This window comes from Hyperoodon ampullatus (genome assembly GCF_949752795.1).
Source record: "Hyperoodon ampullatus genome assembly, chromosome: 12".
Lineage (NCBI taxonomy): Eukaryota > Metazoa > Chordata > Mammalia > Artiodactyla > Ziphiidae > Hyperoodon > Hyperoodon ampullatus.
This window is the reverse complement of record NC_136925.1, coordinates 73,150,214-73,176,493: the sequence shown is the minus strand read 5'-3', so window position 1 is coordinate 73,176,493 and position 26,280 is coordinate 73,150,214. Positions and strand designations below refer to the sequence as shown.

Genomic DNA, 26,280 nt, shown 5'->3' with positions numbered 1-26,280 from the left:
TGACTGGGATCCTTATAAAAAGAGGAAATTTGGATATAGACATGAACACACATGGAGTGAAGACCGCGTGAAGACACAGGGAGAAGACGGCCATGTGCAAGCCAAGGAGAGAGGCCTCAGAAGAAACCAACCCTGCTGACACCTTGAGCTCAGACTTCCAGCCTCCAGAATTGTGAGAAAATAAATTTCTGTTGTTTAAGCCACTCTGTCTGTGGAACTCTGTTATGACAGCTCTAGCAAACGAACGCACCGGGTTACACCACAATGAGTTTTCTGAGCTGTGAAAGAAGTTCCATGTGTTTTTCTTAACAGACTCAATACTGGTAGCCTAAAATAGACTTTTCTTTGGCAGGGTATTCAAGATACTTTAAAAAATCGATTTCTTTGTCATCAGGTGGAAGTAAATTATTTTGGTAAAATAAATCCTCTTTATTTTTATTTGAAGGGAGTTTCACAGTTTTGACTCACAGAATTGTCTTCCTGAATGGCTGTGGATCATCATTTTGCCTTTTAAGAAATACTGCCATTACCTATAAAATTCATTTGAGGCCAAATAGCTCATTGGATAAGCCTGCAGGTAACAGCACGTTTATAACGAACTTCAGAACACACAAGCTGCTCCAGAGTCCTGGTTTTGTTTAGTACTTTTGCCTTTAAAGTTCACTCAGAGTCAAACATCTTGTGACTGGGTTACAGACAAATTAACTGATAAAGAAAGGTAACCACTTATCACTTTGCTGTTTAAGACTCTCAGATTCTTACTTGAAGTTAAGCACATTATTTTTACCAAAATGGATTTTTCTTTCATCTAGTACCAAGATTCTGGTTCTTTTCTTTTACAAAATAGTCACATGGAGTTGGATTGGAGTGTCCAGTATTTAGAAAGCATGGGGATTCCCTCTCTCTCTCTGTGAGTTCCATTTGATGCAGCAGTGAAACTTCTCAGGAAGAGCATTTCTGGATTACAGCCTGCTCACCTGGGGGGTTAGAATCACCCACCTTTGGAGGCTCTACATGTCTGAGAAGGAGATCAGAGTACTCGCTGAGCGACGTGGGATGGCACAGCCTTATTTTCCCACGTGACTGCAGGCGGGCAGCATAGATACCCCGCTATCATGGCTGGGGATTCCGATGAAGCAGACTGACATGCAACCAACCAGTGCACATAGCAACGAAGCCAGCAGGTGTTTAGTGTCATCTAATTATAAGAGTTTCTAGATTGTTAAAAATACATCTTTCCCAAAGTCACACCTTAAGGAAGAAGCTTGGCCTACTAAGAAGGCTGAGGGGGCAGTGAGGATCTGCAGGCACCTTTATTTCCAGCCATGGGCAGAATGGAAAAAATTTCAACTTATTTATATTCATTTATTTATATGGGTAATGAATAAGTTAAGGAACACTTCATCTCAAACACAGATTGCTTTTATTTTAGCTAAGCTAATGTTTCAGTTCCATATATATTTTTGAATTTCCATCAATGTCAAACACCATTTTTTCTTCTTAAAAAAAACCACAAAACAATTTACAAGCACTTTTACGGCACTCAAGGAAAGTAGGCTGAAGGTTCATAATAATAATTTTCCTTTTAAAAAACATCCATCAGACCAAAATAAAATCATTTTAATTAACTCCTTCCTGAGTAACTAAAACCTTGGAATGTGCTGAAAGCTTATAATAAATAAGGCAGTCAAAGATCAACCAGCTTAAAATGTATTTTTTAAATTAAACTATGTAAAATGTACAATATATTTCATGAAGTACAAACTGTGTTGGGCTCAGGGCCAAAGAAACGTTGTCGTGTGTGCCAGAGAAACTGATGAAGTGCCTTGACTTTTAGGGCCTAGAGGCTGTTTGTTGGGGCAAAATTACATTAAGCCCCTGTAAGTAAATCAGCCAGCCTCTTTCGCTGCGACGTTATAATGATCACTGCTGACAATAAATGCCTTTGAACACACAGGTAGAAGTGCCCATGTGAACTTGCACTAAGAAGATGCATTTTTTTTAATGACCAATTGTCCTGATGTGCTGACAACAGCAGAGAACACTTAGCAGACCTTATTTTCAGATAATGAGATTGCACAGTGTGTAAACTAATGATCATTCTTTATATGCGATTTCAAAGGACTCACAAGGTACCAGGCAGCAGCTCTTGCTCTTTTGTTGAGTATGATATCTCTTCTTCGGGTTGATTTTTAAAGTAAGCCTAACGGTAGGGCCCTGGTCTCTCTAAACAGGACAAAGGATATTTCCTCTTCTAAGAACATTTCCCTTCATCACTTCCCTGCCCCAGTTCTCTGAGGCAGAAAGGAGGCCCACAAGTGGCCAAATGCCGGACTCTGTGCCTCTGTGGTCCCAGCCTTCACTGGACTCCTGCGGGGTGGAGCCTTCTCAATACATCTCATAATAAAGTAGCTTTAGTGCACACTTGACAGGTTCCAAATGACTTGCTTTATATCTTGGCTACCGTCCAATTTTAGTGAACGAAGAAAAAATTCTAGAGAGACTTGTTGGTTTCTGAAAAGCAGAAAATGTGTAGCTTGTGTAAAGTCAGAGTCTTATTTACTGTTAAGTATTCCCAACTCACACTTTGCTAGTGCTCTTGAAGGGCTGGCTCTAGGGGAAAAAACATGGAGACAAAATTTGTCCCAAGTACCTTGCCTATCACCAGCACCTGCACCCCCGCTTCTCAGCTGGCTGTATATTATCCACCCAAGAGTATATGTATTTTCGAGGGGGGGTGTTGTCAAAGATGAAAACATCTCAAATCCAAAGAAATAGATTTCTAATGACCGAACCAAGGCATCACGGTGATGGGCAGGTGATGGGAATGGGAGGGGGAAGAGATATTTTGGAGGAATGGAACTGCTCGACTTCTACTCAGATCACTTTGGGGGCAGACAACTACTCATAAATCTAGCCAAGCAGTCTCTTACCCAGAAGCTCCTGCTTCTCTTCCCAATGTCCTAATAAGAGTTCTCATCAGGGAGTTGCTTCCATAATAAGTGGAACTGTATTTTGACTTCTGCCTGCACAGAACTCAGTATCCCTTTCTGAGCCCCCAAAACACCAAAAACAAGTACCTCTTAAGGGACGAGAAGGTAAAAGATACTAGCTACTTTGGGACACAGCTGGCCAGGGGTGTGCCTGATAGATCATGCATCATCTGTGGTCAGGCTTGGAACTTATGCCACAGGAGTCAAATGTCAGAGCTAAGTGGATTCCTGGATCTCCAGTTAAAGCAATGCTGGTAAGAGACATGTTTCATATAGGGTGCAAAGGACACAGCCATGCCATTTTCCTAGGCCACATGTCCTCCAGAGTTGATCTGTCTTGCCTATGCTCTTCTTTACACAGCCAACAAACTCTTTTCCTGGCTATGCTACTTTGAAATCTGTCAGAATGGTGCTCGGAAATGAAATGTCTCAATGGAGTTTGCCAAGCGCTTTGACCTTGAGAGGTACTCAAGGCTCTGGACTGGTGAAGGGTGTGGCACAAGCCTACTTGCTCTTTCAGAGATAATAAACGTGGTGCTCTTGGTGAAAGTGTCCCCTGAGATAGACCAGAGGCAGAATTCTACCCATGTGGGCAGAAACCACTTACCCAGGGACATCCTCCCCTCTGATGTCCTTATCTGTCTGACCTTCTCCTCTTAGATCCTTCTAGAGTAGATTCCCTGGTCTCTGAACTGGTTTTGTGTTTCTACTGAAATATACAAGTCTGGATGTTTCCTACCACTGAGGTAATATTTTTATAGGTCATCTTACAAATGATAAGTCATTGGGCTATAGGCTCTATTTCTCCGCTTTCTCTCGTTTATGCTAGGGGAAGAAAAGCTATTTTAAGACGAGATGCCTTGTGATGGAGCCATGTAGTGTACCTCAGAAGGACCCAAGGAGCCAGAAAAACACAGAATAAAATCAAACAAATAAAACCCGCAAAACCGGGCATCTCCCAATGACCCCAACCTGTGGGAACGTTTTGTTCTTTTTAATGCTGCCGAGCATTAATTTCGTCCCTTAAGGATTTTTCTTCCCCAAACAAAAAACTTTCTGGAAAGGGAGATTAAGCCATTGGAGGCCACACAGAGTTGGCATCACCTCTTATAAATATCTTCGAGCCACTTTTCATCGTCCTGTTCCTCGTCATCAATCGGCTCCTCTGTTTCCAGTGGGGTCGGAATGAAGAACTGAGGTCTCAGCACGGGGTGGCTGACCCGGGACTTCAGTCCGAACTTGCGCTTCAGCAGGTGGAACTGCTCCTTGACGTAGTGGTAGAACTCGTACTCGTATCTCATTCGCTGGTAGAGAATCTGCACAGCCTCAGGAGAGGGGACGGTCTTCTTCACGGTCACAGTCATGTTTCCAAGTTTCCTATGCTCTGCAAAAGAAGCAGGGTTGCACGTGAGCCGTTGTCTGCAATGCTGCAGCTTAAAGGGGATGATGGTGAGGTCCTGTGTTACCTGCATAATACTGGCAGCTCCTAAGGAAAGAAACTAAACATTCAAGGAATAGAAGGGGTAAATGGCTTCCCAACAACACTGGGAAAGATTTCATCGTATTCTATGTGTTAATATCAACACCAGTTGACTAAACTTAAACTAGCTAGCATCCCTTTCGTGGGATGTGAATGATGAGATTTGACCACAATTTAATGGTAACTATAAGTTATACTTTTTTTTTTTAAACCCCACATTTGTTTATTTATTTATTTTTGGCTGTGTTGGGTCTTCGTTTCTGTGTGAGGGCTTTCTCTAGTTGTGGCAAGCGGGGGCCACTCTTCATTGCGGTGCGCGGGCCTCTCACGATCGCGGCCTCTCTTGTTGTGGAGCACAGGCTCCAGACGCGCAGGCTCAGTAGTTGTGGCTCACGGGCCCAGCCGCTCCGCGGCATGTGGGATCTTCCTGGACCGGGGCATGAACCCGTGTCCCCTGCATTAGCAGGCAGATTCTCATCCACTGTGCCACCAGGAAAGCCCCTATACATTCTCTTGAGCAGGAAAATCTACCTGCTTTTCATTTTTATTTCCTGTTACTTTCAGAAGGAAGAACAGAAAAGAGCTGTCTCACCACTTGCTAATCATCTTGGTTTTTTATTTTAAAATATCGACATCTATTATTTAAAGTTTAATTTGATACAAACGCCATTGCATTTCACTATTTCAGCAAGGTGTCTGCTGAGAAAAGTAAAGGAAGGACTGTTAGATTCCCTAAATACAATTTTAACTGTTGTCAATTTTGAATGGTTATTATTTTATTGTGGTAAAATATATAACTAAAATTTGTTTAATTTTATATTAACACTTAATAACATAAAATGCTATTTATATGATATATATATATATATATATATATATATATATTTTTTTTTTTTTTTTTTTTTTTTTTTTTTTTGGTGGTACGTGGGCCTCTCACTGTTGTGGCCTCTCCCACTGCAGAGCACAGGCTCCGGACGCGCAGGCTCAGCAGCCATGGCTCACGGGCCCAGCCGCTCCGTGGCATGTGGGATCTTCCTGGACCGGGGCATGAACCTGTGTCCCCTGCATCGGCAGGCAGACTCTCAACCACTGCGCCACCAGGGAAGCCCTATATATATATATATTTATATGACAAAATTTTAAACATTTTGAAGTGTACGTTTTGGTGGAATTAATTACATTCATAATGCTGTGAAACTATTACTGCTATTTTCAAAATTCTTTCATCACTCCAAACAGGACCTCTGTACCCATTAAACAATAGCTCCCTTATACCTCTCCTCTTCCCACCCTTCCCCAAGTAACCTCTAATCTACTTTCTGTCCATGAATCTGTCTATTCTAGGTACCTCATATAAGTGGCATCACACAATACTTGCTCTCTTGTGTCTGGCTTTTTTCCACTTACATAATGTTTTCAAGGTTCATCTATTTTGTAACATGTATCAGTACTTCATTAACTTTTATGGCTGAATAATATTCTATTATATGAAAGTACCATAATTTGTTTATCCATATATCCATTGATGGACATTTGGGTTTCTCTACCTTTTGGCTATTGTGAAGAGTGCTGCTATGAACATTTCTGTAAAAGTCTTCATTTGAGTCCCTGTTTTCAATTTTTTCTGGGATTCTACCTAGAAGTGGAGTTGCTGGTTCATACGGTAATTCTATGTTTAAATTTTGAGGAACCACCAAACTATTTTCCTCAGTGGCTGAACCACTAAATATTCCTAGCAGCAATGTCTGAAGGTCCCAATTTCTCCAAATCTTCTTCTACAATTGTTACTTTCCATTTTCAAAAAATTGTAGCTATCCCAGTGTGAACTGGTATCTCATTGTGGTCTTGATTTTCATTTCACTGATGGTTAATGATGCAGAGCATCTTTTTCATGTTTTTGTTGGTCATTTGTATATTCTTTTTTGATAAATGTCTATTCAAGTCCTTTGCCTGTTTTGAATTGGATTGTTTAATTTTTTGTTGTTAAGTTGGTATTTTTTTAATATATTCTGGATATTCTACATATATATCAGGAATATGATTTGCAAATATTTTCTCCCATTCTGTAGGTTGTCTTTTTATCTGTTGATAGTTTTCTTTGATGCACAAAAATCTTTCATTTTAATGAAGACCAACTTATCTATTTTTCTTTTTTGTTACCTGTACAAAGTGGGTTTGTGATAGAACATTTTGTAATATCTGTCTTCACTAAAGATATTAACTATAGCTACTCTGAGGCGACACATGTTAATAGGCTTGAAGTATAGATCTCTTTGGGTTTTTAAAAGACAGAGCTTAAAAAGCTGGTATTAGGGCTTCCCTGGTGGCGCAGTGGTTGAGAGTCTGCCTGCCGATGCAGGGGACACGGGTTCGTGCCCCGGTCTGGGAAGATCCCGCATGCCGCGGAGCGGCTGGGCCCGTGAGCCATGGCTGCTGAGCCTGTGCGTCCGGAGCCTGTGCTCTGCAGTGGGAGAGGCCACAACAGTGAGAGGCCCACGTACCGCAAAAAAAAAAAAAAAAAAAGCTGGTATTAAAGATAGACAAGGCATACAGAGGCCCCGGAAAAAAATTCGCTCATTTCCAGACTCCTCTGGTGCCTTCCTCTTGAAGCACTCTAAATGTGTGGTGTCTTGCTATCTTATGCCAGAAAAATATTAGGATTCCTATGATTTTAAAATAAATTCTTTAGTTAAATTATTTGACCCAACCTATTCCGAAAAGAATGTAAAGAATTTTATGAAAATATATATGATGCAATTAGCTAAACAGTTAAGGAAATAGGGCAAAGGGAGAATGAAGGTAGGAAAGAAAAAAGGAGAAAGGTCAGTGTTGGGGGTAACGGCTGCCCCTCCCCATACGGGAGGGTCTCCATAGAGCCATGCTCCTGCCTCTTGCCCCAGCCCCTCATTCGGGGAGGTAAGCCAGGTTCCAGGGCCAGATGGTTTTTCTGATTGTGCCTTTGGGATAAAGGATTGAGATGCTCTCTCCTCTGGGGAGACTGTACCTGTCTGCAGAGACTTCACATCCTCCTGCAGAGGAGGACGAGGGCTTTCAGCCACAGTCTGTGACTCGATGGGCAAGTCTGTGGAAGTCAGGATGGAATGTTACCGGTCCATTTCTCCTCACACCTCAGCTGAGTTCTCCCACTCAGCTTTACTTGGTAATAAAGCTGACATGTCAACCTCCATCTCTCTGTCTCCAGTATTGATTTCTCACATAGTTAAGAACCCAGGCAGGAGGAAATGGGTGTTATTTAGTCATCCATCTCTCAGACCCCAATATCGAGGAACACAAAATATATGTTGTGAAGTCCTAACTGCTCATGTAGGAGGTGGGTCAAGAGTTTGGCCCTAAACTTTCTAGCAGCTAACAAACAGTGTATATTACTCTTCGTGTAAAACAATCCATTCACATCTATTCCTAGTTGTAATGCCATAAAGAAATATATTGTATGAATTTTCATAAGAAAAATCTGTAATGGAATTAGCAATATTTTGATGACATCCTTAGAGTAAGTTCAGCCATGGGTTTCATGGGGGCCAGAGGAAAGTGGCACGTGTCAGGTTCTCAACTCTGGCTTGATTGGGGAACACATGACAGAAAATCTGGAGCAGCAGTTTCTAACTCTCCTGAAAACCTGACTAAAGCTCATGTTCAGGAAGATAGGGAGGGTACATGGAAACCCATATATGAAGATCTTAGGCATTTATGGATCTGTAGGACCCCTGATTTTGAGAAACCAAAAAACTGCACTTCCTTCAACAATCTTTCATACACTTTGTTTGTTCTAATATTAGCCCCAGTGTAATTGATAAATATTGGAATTAGTTATTTTATGTGCTGGCCTGATATACAGTCATAAACATTGCAATGGCAAAGAGAGGAGGACTTAGATTTACATTTTATGAAAAGGGAGGGGCTTAACAGTGCCTGGAACTTAAATAGAAGGCCACCCTACCCTGTTTTGGAGGAAGGCCCAAGAGACTAAGCATAGGGGAGCCTGGTCTTTGTAAAGAAGTAATTTGGGGTCTGCTCTATTGCAGGGCCTCAAAGTTCTTTAAGGTTGAAACACTGTTTTCCTAAAAATAATGTACAGCAAGTGTAATCACTAACTACAAAGCCATCCCAAGAGAGTACCCAGTGAATTTTTAACCTAGAGCAAGATAACTTCTTAGACTAGTCTTCAAAATAAATTAGATACAAAATGTTGATCTATTTAAGGGGGGAGGGATTAATTTGGATATTGGAATTGACATATACACACTACTATATATAAAATAGATAACTAATAAGACCAGCTGTATAGCACAGGGAACTCTACTCAGTACTCTGTAATGGCCTATATGGGAAAAGAATCTTAAAAAAAAAAAAAAAAAGAGAGAGAGTGGATAGCAGTGCTGTGCATGGCGCTTATCCCAGACAAGCTGAGTTGTCTGCATAGCCATGTCACACAAGGAACTCTGATCTGAAGTGCTGAGTGCAAGGCCTTTGCACGCGGCACCCTATGAGATAAGAGTTTCAAAAAGTGCATGTGAAAAACCGTCACCTGGGATCCACTGTGCTGATTCTGATCAAATAAGTTAAAGGTGAGCTGGATGGACTAGAGAAAGCTCCTAGAATAGACTCAGTAGCCATGTGGTGAAAAATGGAAAGACTCCAAATGAAAGGAGCCTGGATCACAGTATCACAACTAGGAGGAATGTTGTCCATTCTGCAACGTCAATGCTGGATTGTGAGCATCCCCATATTTTATTGACAGCTCTCATCTGCTTTCATCTCTTCTTGAGGATTTATGCCTGTGTATGAGTGCATTCAGAGCTTCAGCATTCCAGCATTAATTACAATATGAATGCACTCCTTCACATTGTGCAATACAAAGACTCTGGATGCATCATTAAAAGAGAAAATCTTTAATACTAAAAACTCAAAAGAGGAGGACCTTCAAAATGGCAGAGGAGTAAGTCGTGGAGATCACTTTCCTCCCCACAAATACATCAAAAATACATCTACATGTGGAACAACTCCTATAGAACATCTACTGAACGCTGGCAGAAGACCTCAGACCTCCCCAAAGGCAAGAAACTCCCCACGTACCTGGGTAGGGAAAAGAAAAAAGAAAAAACAGAGACAAAAGAATAGGGACGGGACCTGCACCTCTGGGAGGGAGCCGGGAGCCGTGAAGGAGGAAAGGTTTCCACACACTAGAAGCCCCTTCACCGACGGGAACTGGGGATGGCAGGGGGGAAGCTTCGGAGTCACGGAGGAGAGCGCAGCCACAGGGGTGCGGAGGGCAAAGCGGAGAGATTCCCGCACAGAGAATCGGTGCCTTCAGGCACTCACCAACCAGCCCGAGAGGCTTGTCTGCTCGGCCGCCAGGGCGGGCGGGGCTGGGAGCTGAGGCTCGGGTTTCGGTCGGGGCGCAGGGAGAGGACTGGGGCCTGCGGCGTGAACACAGCCTGAAGGGGTTAGTGCACCACGGCTAGCCGGGAGGGAGTCCGGGAAAAAGTCTGGAGCTGCCGAAGAGGCAAGAGACTTTTTCTTCCCTCTTTGTTTCCTGGTGCGCGAGGAGAGGGGATTAAGAGCGCTGCTTAAAGGAGCTCCAGAGACGGGCACGAGCCGCGGCTAAAAGCGCGGACCCCAGAGACGGGCATGAGATGCTAAGGCTGCTGCTGCCACCACCAAGAAGCCTGTGTGCGAGCGCAGGCCACTCTCCACACCTCCCCTCCCGGGAGCCTGTGCAGCCCGCCACTGCCAGGGTCCCGGGATCCAGGAACAACTTCCCCGGGAGAAAGCACGACGTGCCACAGGCTGGTGCAACGTCACGCCGGCCTCTGCCGCCGCACGCTCGCCCCGCATCCATACCCCTCCCTCCCCCTGGCCTGAGTGAGCCAGAGCCCCCGAATCAGCTGCTGCTTGAACCCCGTCCTGTCTGAGCGAAGAACAGACGCCCTGAGGTGACTATACGCCTCCACATTCAAAGCTGAACCCCAGGAGCTGTGCGAACAAAGAGAGAAAGGGAAATCTCTCCCAGCAGCCTCAGGAGCAGCGGATTAAATCTCCCCAGTCAACCTGATGTACCCTGCATCTGTGGAATACCTGAATAGACAAAGAATCATCCCAAAATTGAGGCAGTTGACTTTGGGAGCAACTGTAGACTTGGGGTTTGCTGTATGTGACTGACTAGTTTCTGATTTTTATGTTTATCTTAGTTTAGTTTTTAGCACTTGTTATCATTGGATTTGTTTGTTGGATTGGTTGCTCTCTTTTTTTAATACTTAAAATTTTTTTTATTTTAATAATTTTTTTTATTTTAAATAACTTTATTATATTTATTTATTTATTTTTCTTTCTTTTTTTCTCCCTTTTCTTCTCAGCCACGTGGCTGACAGTGTCTTGGCGCTCCAGCTGGGTGTCAGGCCTGAGCCTCTGAGGTGGGAGAGCCGAGTTCAGGACATTGGACCACCAGAGACTTTCCGGCCCAACATAGTATCAATTGGCGAGAGCTCTCCCAGAGATCTCCATCTCAAAACTAAGACCCAGCTCCACACAATGAACAGCAAGCTCCAGTGCTGGACACCCAATGCCAAACAACTAGCAAGACAGGAACACAACCCCACCCATTAGCAAAGAGGCTGCCTAAAATCATAATAAGTTTCACAGACACCCCAAAATACACCACCAGATGTGGTCCTGCCAAACAGAAAGACAAGATCCAGCCTCATCCACCAGAACACAGGCACCAGTCCCCTCCACCAGGAAGCCTACACAACCCACTGAACCAACCTTACCCACTGGGGGCAGACACCAAAAACAATGGAAACTACGAACTTGCAGCCTGTGAAAAGGAGACCCCAAACACAGTAAGTTAAGCAAAATAAGAAGACAGAAAAACACACAGCAGGTGAAGGAGCAAGATAAAAACCTACCAGACCTAACAAATGAAGAGGAAATAGGCAGTCTACCTGAAAAAGAATTCAGAGTAATGATAGTAAAGATGATCCAAAATCTTGGAAATAGAATGGAGAAAATACAAGAAACGTTTAACAAGGACCTAAAAGAACTAAAGAGCACACAAACAATGATGAACAACACAATAAATGAAATTAAAAATTCTCTAGAAGGGGCTTTCCTGGTGGTGCAGTGGTTGAGAGTCTGCCTGCCAATGCAGGGGACACGGGTTCGTGCCCCGGTGTGGGAAGATCCAACATGCCGCGGAGCGGCTAGGCCTGTGAGCCATGGCCACTGAGCCTGCACGTCCGGAGCCTGTGCTCCACAACGGGAGAGGCCGCAACAGTGAGAGGCCCACGTAATGCAAAAAAAAAAAAAAAAAAAAAAATCTCTAGAAGGAATCAATGGCAGAATAACTGAGGCAGAAGAACGGATAAGTGACCTGGAAGATAAAATAGTGGAAATAACTACCGCACAGCAGAATAAAGAATGAAAAGAATTGAGGACAGTCTCAGAGACCTCTGGGACAACATTAAACACACCAACATTAGAATTATAGGGGTCCCAGAAGAAGAAGAGAAAAAGAAAGGGACTGAGAAAATATTTGAAGAGATTATATTTGAAAACTTCCCTAATATGTGAAAGGAAATAGTCAATCAAGTCCAGAAAGTGCTGAGAGTCCCATACAGGATAAATCCAAGGAGAAACATGCCAAGACACATATTAATCAAACTATCAAAAATTAAATAGAAAGAAAAATATTAAAGGCAGCAAGAGAGAAACAACAAATAACATAAAGGGAATCCCCATAAGGTTAACAGCTGATCTTTCAGCAGAAACTCTGCAAGCCAGAAGGGAGTGGCAGGACATATTTAAAGTGATGAAAGGGAAAAACCTACAACCAAGATTACTCCACCCAGCAAGGATCTCATTCAGATTCAACAGAGAAATTAAAACCTTTACAGACAAGCAAAAGCTAAGAGAATTCAGCTCCACCAAACCAGCTTTACAACAAATCCTAAAGGAACTTCTCTAGGCAAGAAACACAAGAGAAGGAAAAGGCCTACAATAACAAACACAAAACAATTAAGAAAATGGTAATAGGAACATACATATCGATAATTACCTTAAATGTAAATGGATTAATGCTCCAACCAAAAGACACAGACTGGATGAATGGATAAAAAAGCAAGACCTGTATATATGCTGTGTACAAGAGACCCACTTCAGACCTAGGGACACATACAGACTGAAAGTGAGGGGATGGAAAAAGATATTCTATGCAAATGGAAATCAGAAGAAAGCTTGAGTAGCAATTCTCATATCAGACAAAATAGACTTTAAAATAAAGACTATTACAAGAGACAAAGAAGGACACTACATTACGATCAAGGGATCAATCCAAGAAGAAGATATAACAATTGTAAATATTTATGCATCCAACATAGTAGCACTGCAATACATAAGGCAAAAGCTAACAGCCATAAAAGGGGAAATTGACAGTAACACACTCATAGTAGGGGACTTTAACAAACACCCCACTTTCACCAATGGACACATCCTCCAAAAGGAAAATAAATAAGGAAACACAGCTTTAAATGATACATTAAACAAGATGGACTTAATTGATATTTATAGGACATTCCATCCATAAATAACAGAATACACTATCTTCTTAAGTGCTCAGGGAACGTTCTCCAGGATAGATCATATCTTGGGTCACAAATCAAGCCTTGGTAAATTTAAGAAAATTGAAATTGTATCAAGTATCTTTTCCGACCACAATGCTATGAGACTAGATATCAACTACAGGAAAAAATCTGTAAAAAATACAAACACATGGAGGCTAAACAATACACTACTAAAGAATCAAGAGATTACTGAAGAAATCAAAGAGGAAACCAAAAAATACCTAGAAACAAATGACAATGAAAACCCGATGACCCAAAACGTATGCAGCAAAAGCAGTTCTAAGAGGGAAGTTTATAGCAATACAATCCTACCTCAAGGAACAAGAAATATCTCAAATAAACAACCTAACCTTACACCTAAAGCAATTAGAGAAAGGAGAACAAAAAAAGCCCAAAGTTAGCAGAAGGAAAGAAATCATAAAGATCAGATCAGAAATAAATGAAAAAGAAATAAAGGAAACAATAGCAATGATCAATAAAACTAAAAGCTGGTTCTTTGAGAAGATAAAATTGATAAACAATTAGCCAAACTCATCAAGAAAAAAAGGGAGAAGACTCAAATCAATAGAATTAGAAATGAAAAAGATGTAACAACTGACACTGCAGAAATACAAAAGATCATGGGAGATTACTACAAGAAACTCTATGCCAATAAAATGGACAACCTGGAAGAAATGGACAAATTCTTAGAAAAGCACAACCTTCCGAGACTGAACCAGGAAGAAATAGAAAATATAAAGAGATCAATCACAAGCACTGAAATTGAGACTGTGATTAAAAATCTTCCAACAAACAAAAGCCCAGGACCAGATGGCTTCACGGGCGAATTCTATCAAACACTTAGAGAAGAGCTAACACCTAACCTCAAACTCTTCCAAAATATAGCAGAGGGAGGAACACTCCCAAACTCATTCTACGAGGCCACCATCACCCTGATACCAAAACCAGACAAAGATGTCACAAAAAAAGAAAACTATAGGCCAATATCACTGATGAACATAGATGCAAAAACCCTCAACAAAATACTAGCAAACAGAATCCAACAGCACTGTAAAAGGATCATACACCATGATCAAGTGTGGTTTATCCCAGGAATGCAAGGATTCTTCAATATACGTAAATCAATCAATGTGATAAACCATATTAACAAATTGAGGGAGAAAAACCATATGAAAATCTCAATAGACACAGAAAAAGCTTTCGACAAAATTCAACACCCATTTTTGATAAAAACTCTTTAGAAAGTAGGCGTAGAGGGAACCTACCTCAACATAATGAAGGCCATATATGACAAACCCACAGCCAAACATCATTCTCAATGGTGAAAAACTGAAATCGTTTCCACTAAGATCAGGAAGAAGACAAGGCTGCCCACTGTCACCACTATTATTCAACATAGTTTTGGAAGTTTTAGCCACAGCAATCAGAGAAGAAAAAGGAATCCAAATCAGGAAAGAAGTAAAACTTTCATTGCTTGCAGATGACATGATACTATACAAGGAGAATCATAAAGATGCTACCAGAAAACTACTAGAGCTAATCAACGAATTTGGTAAAGTAGCAGGATATAAATTTAATGCACAGAAATCTCTCACACTCCTATACACTAATAATGAAATATCTGAAAGAGAAATTAAGGAAACACTCCATTTACTATTGCAACAAAAAGAATAAAATACCTAGGAATAAACCGACCTAAGGAGACAAAAGACCTGTATGTAGAAAACTATAAGATACTGATGAAAGAAAACAGATGGAGAGATATACCATACCATGTTCTCGGATTGGAAGAATTAACATTGTGAAAATGACTATATTACTCAAAGCAGTCTACAGATTCAGTGCAATTCCTATCAAACTACCAATGGCATTTTCCACAGAACTAGAACAAAAAATTTCACAATCTGTATGAAAACAAAAAAGACCCCGAATAGCCAAAGCAATCTTGAGAGAGAAATACGGAACTGGAGGAACCAGCCTCCCTGACTTCAGACTATACTACAAAGCTACAGTAATCAAGACAGTATAGTACTGGCACAAAAACAGAAGTATAGATCAATGGAACAGGATAGAAGCCCAGAGATAAACCCACTCACATATGGTCACCTTATCTTTGATAAAGGAGACAAGAATATACAGTGGAGAAAAGACAGCCTCTTCAATAAGTGGTGTTGGGAAAACTGGACAGCTACATGTAAAAGAATGAAATTAGAACACTCCCTAACACCATACACAAAAATAAACTCAAAATGGATTAAAGACCTAAATGTAAGGCCAGACACTATAAAACTCTGAGAGGAAAACATAGGCAGGAACACTCTATGACATAAATCACAGCAAGATTCTTTTTGATCCACCTCCTAGAGAAATGGAAATAAAAACAAAAATAAACAAATGGGACCTATTTAAACTTAAAACCTTTTTCACAGCAAAGGAAAACATAAATAAGATGAAAAGACAACACTCAGAACGGGAGAAAATATTTGCAAATGAAGCAACTGACAAAGGACTAATCTCCAAAATATACAAGCAGCTCATGCAGCTCAATATCAAAGAAACAAACAACCTAATCCAAAAATGGGCACAAGACCTAAATAGACATTTCACCAAAAAATATATACAGATTGCCAACAAACACATGAAAGGATGCTCAACATCACTAATCATTAGAGAAAGGCAAATCAAAACTACAATGAGGTATCAACTCACACCAGTCAGAATGGCCATCATCAAAAAATCTACAAACAATAAATGCTGGAGAGGGTGTGGAGAAAAAGGAACCCTCTTGCACTGTTGGTGGAATGTAAACTGATATAGCCACTACAGAGAACAGTATGGAGGTTCCTTAAAAAGCTAAAAATAGAACTACCATACGACCCAGCAATCCCACTACTGGGCATATACCCTGAGAAAACCATAATTCTAATAGAGTCATGTACCACAATGTTCATTGCAGCACTACTTACAATAGCCAGGACATGGAAGCAACCTAAGTGTCCATCATCGGATGAATGGATAAAGAAGTTGTGGCACATATATACAATGGAATATTACTCAGCCATAAAATGAAACAAAATTGGGATATTTGTAGTGAGGTGGACGGACCTAGAGTCTGTCATACAGAGTGAAATAGTCAGAAAGAGAAAAACAAATACTGTGTGCTAACACATATATATGGAATCTAAAAAAAGGAAATGGTTCTGAAGAACCTAGGGGCAGGACAGGAATAAAGACGTAGACATAGAGAATGGACTTGAGGACATGGGGAGGGAGAAGGGTAAGCTGGGATGAAGTCAGAGAGTGGCATGCACATATATCCACTACCAAATGTAAAATAGATAGTGGGTAGCAGCTGCATAGCACAGGGAGATCAGCTTGGTGCTTTGTGACCACCTACAGGGGTGGGTTAGGGAGGGTGGGAGAGAGATGCAAGAGGGAGGGGATATGAGGATATATGTATACACATAGCTGATTCACCTTGTTTTACAGCAGAAACTAACACAGCATTGTAAAATAAATATACTCCAATAAAGTTGTTAAAAAAAAAGAGTGGATACATGTATATGTATAGCTGATTCACTTTGCTGTATACCTGAAAGCAACACAACAGTGTAAATCAACTATACTCCAATAAAAGTTTTTTAAAAATTAAAATAACAAACAAACAAATAAATAAAATGTTGATCTAGTTAATGGATTGAATTGACTTGCTCTAATGGGTTATTAATATCAAGCTAGAAAAATTTTGTGAAGATTTTTTAAAATGATGGCATGATGGATTTATATGTTTCCCTGTTTTGTTGTGATTAGGTTAACTTGGTCGATAGATTTAAAGCTACTCCTGGTTCATCACAACAAAACTCTCTTCCCTGCATGTTTTTTTCCATGGCTGGGGATAGGCAAGTTGGTGGGTGGGCAGAGCAGGTATGTCAAAGATGATAGTATGTCATTCAAGCACAATGGAAAGAACCAGGATATATTTACATCATTAATTAATTGATCTGTCAAGAGATGGGGATGGTCTCAGCTGAGCCTGATCCCCTGTGGTGTATTTTTATAGTAACAATTATATTTAGTGAGGACCAAGGTGTACCAAGCACTAACGTATTTAATCCTCACATTAACCCCTCATGGAAGAGCCATGGTATAGATGAAGAAACTGAGGCAGAGCAAGACTCTGACTGGTTCAAGGTCATGTAGCTGACAAGAGGCAGAGGCAGGAGTGCTCTTCAGGGCTCTATGCCCGGTGCTCTTTCCCTGCTTGCCCCTTAAGTGTCAGCACTCCCAGGGCTCTGGTCCAGCCCCTTCCCTTCTCCCTTCCTTCCTCTCTGGCTAGTGTCATCCAACCCTCCACCCTCTAGTTTTCATACCACTGTGGACACAAAACCAAAAGTGTATATGAAACAATTATAGCTTCTTTACCCTTTTGTTTTCCAGAGAGCTCCCAAATTTGATAGGAAGGCTAATGATATTGCCAGAGGGTTATGTCATGGTCAGAAATAGGAGGGCAATTTCATGGCAGGAGAAGCAGAGATTCAGATTCAACCAACACTGATGGCAAATACCTATTATGGGTTTGGATTATGCCCACATGTATGTTATTTTATTTAATATTCCCAATCACCCTTTGAGGTGTCTTGGCCCCTATTTTGCAGATGGGGGAATAGAAGCTTTTGGAAATTAAATGACTTACCCAAGGTCACATAGCTAGTGAGTAAGCAACAGAGCTGGAATTGGAGCCCAGGTCTCTCATTTGTGATGAGGTTTCCCCTAAGTACTTGGCCATAACCAGTGCAGCCTTCGTGAGCCTGTAGAAAATTATCACCTTCATATGGAAAGAGTAGAGGGCAGTCTGCCTTTTATGGTTAGTGGAGAATTTTTAAAATCACATTTCGAAGGCATATGGTTAAGTGTCTTGCTGTACAATAATCAGTGCTATGGAAAAATCATTCCAGTGCTAAGTGTTCCACATTTTTATAAAAGGCCAGACTTTCCCTCCAAACAAAACAAAGCTACGTGAACTATGGAATCAGCCTCTTTCCAGGTTGCCGTAATAGCAGTAGCAGAGGAAGTTGTTAGGAATTGTTGGAGACTGTTGTTATTTCAGCCAGAAAACAATCATGCTTTAAAAATCCATACTTATTATCAGTATTCTTTGGGAAATGAAGCAGCCCATGTTAGGTGGGCATATACTGTAGAGCAAAATCATCAAGAAGTGGAGGCCTAGCCCCATGTGCATCCTCTGAAAAGCAGGACCCCCGAGATGACTCCAAGGGGCTCACATCTCTTGTGCCCCTGGTGAACATTTCAGAAGGAAGACACAAATACAGAGCAGCTTCCATTAAGGCAGGGGCAACAAGCAGGCAGCCTGAGATCTGACTGGCAGGCTCTGTGTTATTTGACCTGTGGGGTATGTTTTTAAGAAACTGACTTAGTTGTTGGAAGATTTGGTCTACTTCACAGGGAATCTGGATTTCTGGCTTCTCTCAAAGTGAGGCGATATTCTTCAGGAGCTGAGCATGGCTGTCCCCTCAGAGGGGCCAGGGCTCTCTGTTTTGTCTCAGACTCTAAATGCCAGTTCATTCTTTTATGTTACCTGCCTGGCTGCTATAGAAATTTGAGTTTTATGCTTCTGATGAAAAGGTTTTGAAATTCTGGGTTTCATAAAACTAGGAAGCAAGTGCTTTTGTGTCAAAATTTAAGCTTCAGTTCAGCCTCATTTGTGTGTCCATTGTCACCCCCCTTCCTTTTCTTCTGTAAGTATTTATTGAATGACTTTTCTGCATCAGGCACAGGAGTTACTAGCAGTGAATGTAACTTTATCATCATCATCATCATCATCATCATCATCATCAGGCATTTCTGAGCACTTTCTCAGTGCAAGGACTGCAAGTTATCTAACGTGCGTTTAATCTTCCCAAAGCCCCCAGTGAGTCAGGCTCTCTTATTATCATCATTTTACAGATGTGACACTGGAATTTGGTAACATGCTCAAGGTCACACAGCTCGTAAGTGGAGATGCCACAATTTGGGTCTGGGACAGTCTGACTACTGAGCCCAACCAAGCTCTTAACCCTTCATGTTGCTTATGGTTGAGGGAGCACCTCTCCTCACGGGCCTGCTCACCGGTGGGGCAGACGGGGCATTTCCCTCTGGTTGGTTTGATGTTATCAGTGTTTCCTCTCCTTGGTCAGAAATCCCTAGAAGAGGGACCAAGCCCAATGGATTTGTCTAACTACTCCGCATGGAGTTGGGTCTTTCATAACTACTATGATTATTGAATCCTGTAGAGGTGCTGTGTGTGCAAGTCTGAGTGTATAGGGTATGTTTGTGTGTGTGTGTCTGTATGTGTGTGTGTGTTTCAACCAAAAGATGGAAAACTTTTAGGAGGCCTCTGAGGCACCATGAAACTTTAAAAATATTTTCCCTGGATTTGTTTTCTTCACATGCCCACCAGTTTCATCTAGCTGTTCTCCTAATGCAGCCTATTTTGCTGCGAGTGTCTGGAGAGGGATGATACCCCTCTGTCTTTGTATTTCCACAGCTCAGCACCTGGGGAAACACAGCACCTTCTGTACATGCTCATCGAGTGAATGAAAGAAACCAACAGAAGGAAGAGGGTGTAGTCAGACCCGAAGAAGGCTTGGCTGTGTCTGTGAGGTGCAGACACAGCCAAGTGGAGACAAAGGCAGTATCTGAGTGTGCTTAAGAGAAAATTCTCAAGAGACCCATGAATGCCGGGTGTACCCTCACATCTGGGATTTTTTAGCTCCCACTGGAGTCTATAAATTCCAGTGTTTAGCTTTGTGGTTCAGTTGCCTCTTCGGAACCATAGTGCTGGCCATGTCCTGTTTTCCTGCCCCGTCCTTTAATTAATAAATACATTTTGGCAAAGGGAAGCTGTGGTTTCAGGTGGCTTTTAATTTTTTTTTTCATTTTTCTTATTTACGTTGAGGGATTGGCCAAAGAAGCCCATTAAATCACAATAATTGCTGAAAATTTCCTCAAAGTAAGCACTGGTTTTGAGCTGTGAAATGATCAGAAGGGCAAACAAGCAAACAAAAAACAACTTCTGATGTTCCGATTTGAATAGCAAAAGAAGGATGATTTTTCCTTATAGACATGTCCAAAGTCAGCCACAGAATCAGGACTGTGTGGGGACAGTGGGGACAGAGCTCTTCTGGGCTCCCAGACTCTGGCCTCTTCCTGAGAAGTGGCCCTGAATGGGGACCCTTTTTATACTGTTGACCCTCAACAACAAAAAATTTGCAGTTGATCATCCAATACTGGGAGAGAAAAAAACCCAAGACTATATAATAAGGTCAGTTGGGAGACTGCTGAGTTGGGTCAGATTTCTGCATTATTTTGTTTGTTTGTTTGTTTGTTTCTGGTACGCGGGCCTCTCACTGTTGTGGTCTCTCGCGTTGCGGAGCACAGGCTCCGGACGCGCAGGCTCAGCGGCCATGGCTCACGGGCCCAGCCGCTCCGCGGCATGTGGGATCTTCCCGGACCGGGGAACGAACCCGTGTCCCCTGCATCGGCAGGCGGACTCTCAACCACTGCGCCACTAGGGAAGCCCAGCTTTCTGCATTATTAAAGCTTTATAGATAGTGGTATAAACAGCTCAATAACCAAGCCCCACACGCACACATATTCTTTCCACAGCCCATCAAAATAGCATCCCCTTCGTCTGCAGAGAGCTCCGCGGATTCACCTGTTTTCAAATATCCCCTCCTTCCTTCATGCAATCCTCACAACCTGTTCCACAGACACGACGGCCTGAGAAGTCACAGGACTGGCTCAAGGTTGTACCAGTGACTGTCCTGAGACTAGAAATCGAGCTTTCTGATTCCCAGTCTAGCACCTTTTGCTTCATCACTGGCTGTTAATTTCCAAATTGCGTGGAAATCTATAACCACCCACTTCCCCTTGCTCCGTGTGTACTCTGGCATGAAGGAGATGGGTTGAAAAGAAGGGCTTGAGTGTTCTAAGTCAAGGGGAATGCTTTGTTAAGTCTGGGAGAGTCTGGTGAAAAACCTGCAAGCCAGCAAAAACGTTTTCAGACTGAAAGGGACTGTGTCTTTTTCATTTTTGGCTCCCAAGTGCCCAGCTCCATGCCTGGCACATAACGACCCTCAATAAAGGTTTGTTGATTTGAAACCTGTATGTTGAATCCATCTGTAAGACTGGATTAACCCAAAGGGCAACTTTTGGTGTTGACTGTACATATGTTGTTTTTGCAAAATTCTTTCCTTAGCAGAAGGTCCTGCCTGAGCAAACTTTCCATTTCTAGAAATCAAATTTCTTTAGGTTAGGCTGATAGAGGAGGTTAGGCTCGCTCTGGAGAGGGAGAGGTATTTGCTTTTCTGGGCCACTCCATTGCACAGCACTGTGTCATGGTGACAGATCACTTACAAAGACTTAGCAAAGCTTAAGAAATACCTCGATAAGGGACATTTGCTACAAACATAAATACCTTTGTAGAAACATAATATCGCTAATGAATTTATGCCACATATATTATTTACAGCCATTCACTAAAGAAATCCAAACACTGTTAGGACAATAAGGCATCTGTGTGACCTAATTTTGCTATATTACTTAATTGTAGTTAAGTAATTAAGTTGTTCAGTTACTTAATTTGTCATCATTTGGGGTGCTTTTTAATTGCTATTTCTCCATCAGCAAAAGAAAATGTTTCATTTGGAAGGAAAACATTCATTCAGATCACATGCACTTGACCCAAGTGCAAAGAGCTTTGCTGTGGATATCATTTAAACTGTGGCTCTTTGGCCAGTCTTGCATGCTCCCTGGAGAAAGAACCATTGGGAGTATCTTCAGAAGGCTGGTGTCTCCGGGAAAGGACCGCAAAGGAGAAGGTCTACAGTGACCTTGGAAACGCCTCCGCCTGTCTGCACAGAATGCCGGCCAGTGGGAGGCAGGCAGGCTGGGTTCCCCAACTCATTGCTCCTCCCAAGGCACTGCTAAGCAAACAGCTTAACTTTTGAATGTGATGCTAAATATCATTTACCAGTAACCTGTCTGTATGCAAGATTGAGCAGTGACCAACTGTGCTCCCAACATGGCCTCAGGCTGAGGTCATACATGGATTTTGCTTTACTGCCCAGGATCTGGGCATTTTTGCAAAAGCAGTGGCTCCTTCCACCTCTGCCTCACTGCCCTTATATGTGGACTGGTTCATAACCTTCAGAGCTCTTAAAAGTCCCTCTAACGTAAATAAAAAGGAAATCACAGACCTGCCCCGTGAAGTTCCCCTTCCCACCCCTCTTCATCTGTCAAACGTGCATAATGGAAAAATGATGTAGCCCTGGCTCTGGGCCAAAATAAACGATCTGGAAATACTGTGTAAACCCAGCTGCTGCACCGGAGGACACAGGCCTCGCTTTAGGACCTCCGAGATGGTTAACCATATGCAAAATAACAAAACCTCACCACAGGCTTGCCGTCTATTCTGATGCTGGGCTGGTTTTGGCATTGCTTCCCTTGATCTAAGTAAATGCACACTCCACACCTACCAAAGCCCCCTTTCTCCAACAACCCAAGCTTGTTTGAACCTGGTCCAGCAGAGATTATGTGCAAGCGATGAATACAAATTGAATAACAACCAGAAGTTGGGCCAAATTTTACCACTGGAAAAAAAAAAAAAGCATCATCAAAAGACAGGCATCAATTCTTCAGCTTCAGGGGAGTTCAGTGGTGATCCACCAACAGGCCCTGCTGTTTTAAGAAGTGGTCTGTGTTAAAAACTGGGGTTTACGAATCTCAGGTTAGATTACATCCAGACATTTCCAGCACCCAAGGGATGAGGCATACTTTCTCAGGTGGCAGGTGTGATGAAAGTCACGGTCAGGTGGAGAGGGGCTGGGGCTTTGGCCAGTGTGAGGGAAGCACGGTGGGTACACATCCCTGGGCTGCTGCTGCAGAGCCCCACACCCTGCCGGCTGCTCCCCAAACCGTGTGAACACGATGCTTGTCACAGATACAGCAAACTCATTTCCTGAATTACATAGGGAGGCCACACAGTTCAAACACATGCGGCTTCCCCGCAGCTGCCTGAACCAGAAACGAATGTGTGTCACTGTGGCTCGCAGCAACGAGCTGGGCTGAACGGGCCACGTTTGATTTGTCACTGGGATGATGGATGGTATGTTAAGACCAGCTTCTTGGAGGTAAGGCAATTAGGGGAGAAAAGAACAAAAAGCACTTCATGGCTGACTCGGAGCTTGGGGTTGGTAAAGTACACAGAGGGATTTTTTTTCCTTTTTTTTGCAATCTTCAGATCTGGAAATATCAATAATTAAAAAATAAATCGAGTTCACTTTGAATTTCAAGAGAACCTTTACTCTCCGTGGCCAAGTGAAAGTAACATGATTTACTTTTTTTTTTAACGCCTGAAACTGCTAGGCTCCTTTGATGGAAGAGAATAAAGACTTTTTATAACGTTTCTACTCTGCTTTGAATTTTGGAAGCTGGAGCAAAACAAAAGGAACCAGAAAGAAAAAGTCATTGGCCTGTGTGGGGTGGGTCACAAGGGCGCATCAAGGCCAGGGCACTGGCCCCATTTGGGAAGGCAGCAGGCACCCAGCCCTGCAAGGAGGCATGCATTTCCAGAGACGTTGCTCAGGCAATGTCCTAACCCCGTGGAATCTTGAGGTGAGGGCGGCCCAGCGGAGGAGCTTCTGGGTTCTTTCCTGGGTGAGCCAACTCCACAGCACTTACCCTCAGAATCTGCCCTAATTGCTGGGGGTGGGGAGTGGTGGTAATTAGTTACTAGCTTGCGTGGCCTCTGATTGCCCATTCATTACCTCTGCATTGAGCACCTACTAAGCAGAGTGACTTCAGGAAATAAAGGAACCGCTAAAGCTGAAAACACAGGCTCCTTGCTGGAGGAGAAAAAGTAAACAGTAAAGAGAGAAACAAATGTACAATCCACCCGACAACTTCCCAGGAGATCTGAAAATCCCTGCTTCACTGCGGGCCGGGAAGGGCTCCCTCAGAGGGGAGCATCAGAGGAGGGATGAGAAGGGGGGCCACCACCAAGGGGTGGGCGTTGAGGGCTACCTTTGGTGTCCTTCTGTAGGACCAACGAACACCCGGCTAGACGAATTTAATATGCAACAATTCACCTGGTGAGCCGGGTGACCCCCGCAGTGACTGCCCTACAAGGGTCTGTGGCCAGGCCCTTGAACTTGCATTTCCGATTAGCACCCCAGGTGATTGTGATGTGGGAACTGTCCAACCCCACTCAGATCCTAAAGCTTAGGATGAAACATGTCAGGGCTGGAAAGATGTCCCAGCTCATCTGTCCAGATACTCATGTGCTCTGAGTAATCGGGGCGGGGGGCACTCCAGTGCCCACAGGGACAACTGGCCCAGCTCCCCCGCTTTCCCTGCTGCCCTGGTCCACTGGGTGGAGGGCCATTTGCTCCTGTTTCTTTCTCCCCAACTTTGGCCTCATGACCCAGATCATAAAAAAGCTGCTACCATATTTCTTCGAAAGTACAGCCCACCCAATTATACATGCATGCTTTCCCCAACACAGCATTTTGCCATCAAAATACTGGCTTGATCCTGAGAATGGCAATAACAGAAGGATTTATTTTCACAGCAACAACTGAACCAAACATTTCTGTTTGAAAATATCTATCTCTGAAAAAAAAAAACTTATTGGAAGACTTACTATGGCAATATTAATAAAATTTATTTGAAATCTTTATTGAGAAATGCATTTTTGTTACTTTTTCTACTTTATTTGGAATCATATTACGGTGGCCCTTATCAATGACTGATGAGGGCATCCAGATCAAATGGATTTATCTGAACAAAAAAGATCGAGAGAAACACTGACCCGGTAGTCCTATCCAAATTTTTTTGGCATCTGACAACCTCATAAATTCTGCTTTTACTTTCTCTGCAAGATTCCTTTTTTTCCTCTTTCTCACAGTCTGTATATTGTTAGCAGGCCTAGGCTATTTGTCTCATACACACACACACACACACACACACACACGCATGCACGCACATATCCCTTCTTTGACAACACGCATGCATGCACGCACACATCCCTTCTTTGGCAGGGATGAGGCCCTCTCCTGGAATCACACTGCGTTGTCTGAGTCTAGCCCTGATGGTGTTAAAGACAACTGCTGACACCCACAGTCATTCTGGGCACACTACATATAGTCACATCTTTGTCTCAGTTTTTATGTTGCTCTGTTATTTTTTTCTCCAGGGTTTCATATACATCAAGCTACATATCTACTTATGTATAGGGTCAAAATAAAGTCCTTGGGAAGTTTAAGTTTTAGCTTTGAATTTTAATTTTTGGAAAGGTCTTTTACAACTTAAAAATTCATTTTTTCTGGTTATGATGTACATAATATATACATAACATATACATACACACTCACGTATACATACTTACACATGCAAATGTATAGATTTGGAAAAAAACTAAGTGATAAAATGACTTTAAATCAAGCCACATTTATTGTAGTAATATATATCCTAGTCTTTTTCTTGCTTATGTATATGAGTTGTAAAATAGACCTCTGCTATACTGTTTATTTAGTTTTATAATCTTTTAAAACTTAACTGATGACAAGCATTCGCCTATAGCATTAATTATTTCAAGTCATATTTTGTAGTGTATTTTTATGTGCTTCATTTTATGGATGACTTATAGGTCATAAGCTAGTTTGCTACTGTTGGATAACTGAGTTGTTTTTCAGTTTCTTTGACTAAATAATATGTGATAAACATCCATGTTCATAAGGGATCATGTGCCTTTTTGCTTGTCTCCCTAAAATAAATGGTAACTTTAGGTATTCAGTGGTGCTCTTCCTCTGATAGCTGATAAGGTCTTGAATTCTGACAGTTCTAGGACACCATTTACTTTATTTTGTCAGAGATCCTGAAATTTGTGTAATGCAATTTTCCTAAATTTTAAGACGTTAAATTTACACAACGTCCATCTAACTATAACCTAACTTACTAACTCTTTAAAATGCACAGGGCTTTTTGAAGATCTTGTATGTACTGTCTGTGAGAATAGAAAGTACTTAAGCATAGCACTTAATATGGGAGCACGGTTGCTTGAAAACATTTAGTGCACAAGAAATTCTTAGTAAATTTCACCATATGATGA

At 42.1% G+C, this 26,280-nt stretch overlaps 1 protein-coding gene across 1 annotated transcript in view; it reads right to left on the bottom strand.

Annotated features, from left to right (window-relative positions):
* Positions 1 to 4,093: 4,093 nt before the first annotated feature.
* Positions 4,094 to 26,280, bottom strand: part of UST (uronyl 2-sulfotransferase) — a gene marked incomplete at both ends in the record, with an annotated part of 296,437 nt that continues 274,250 nt past the window's right edge. The window contains one exon of the mRNA XM_079716162.1: positions 4,094 to 4,377. Within this exon, the coding sequence (XP_079572288.1) occupies positions 4,094 to 4,377 (284 nt within the window). The remainder of the gene's footprint in view (positions 4,378 to 26,280) is intronic.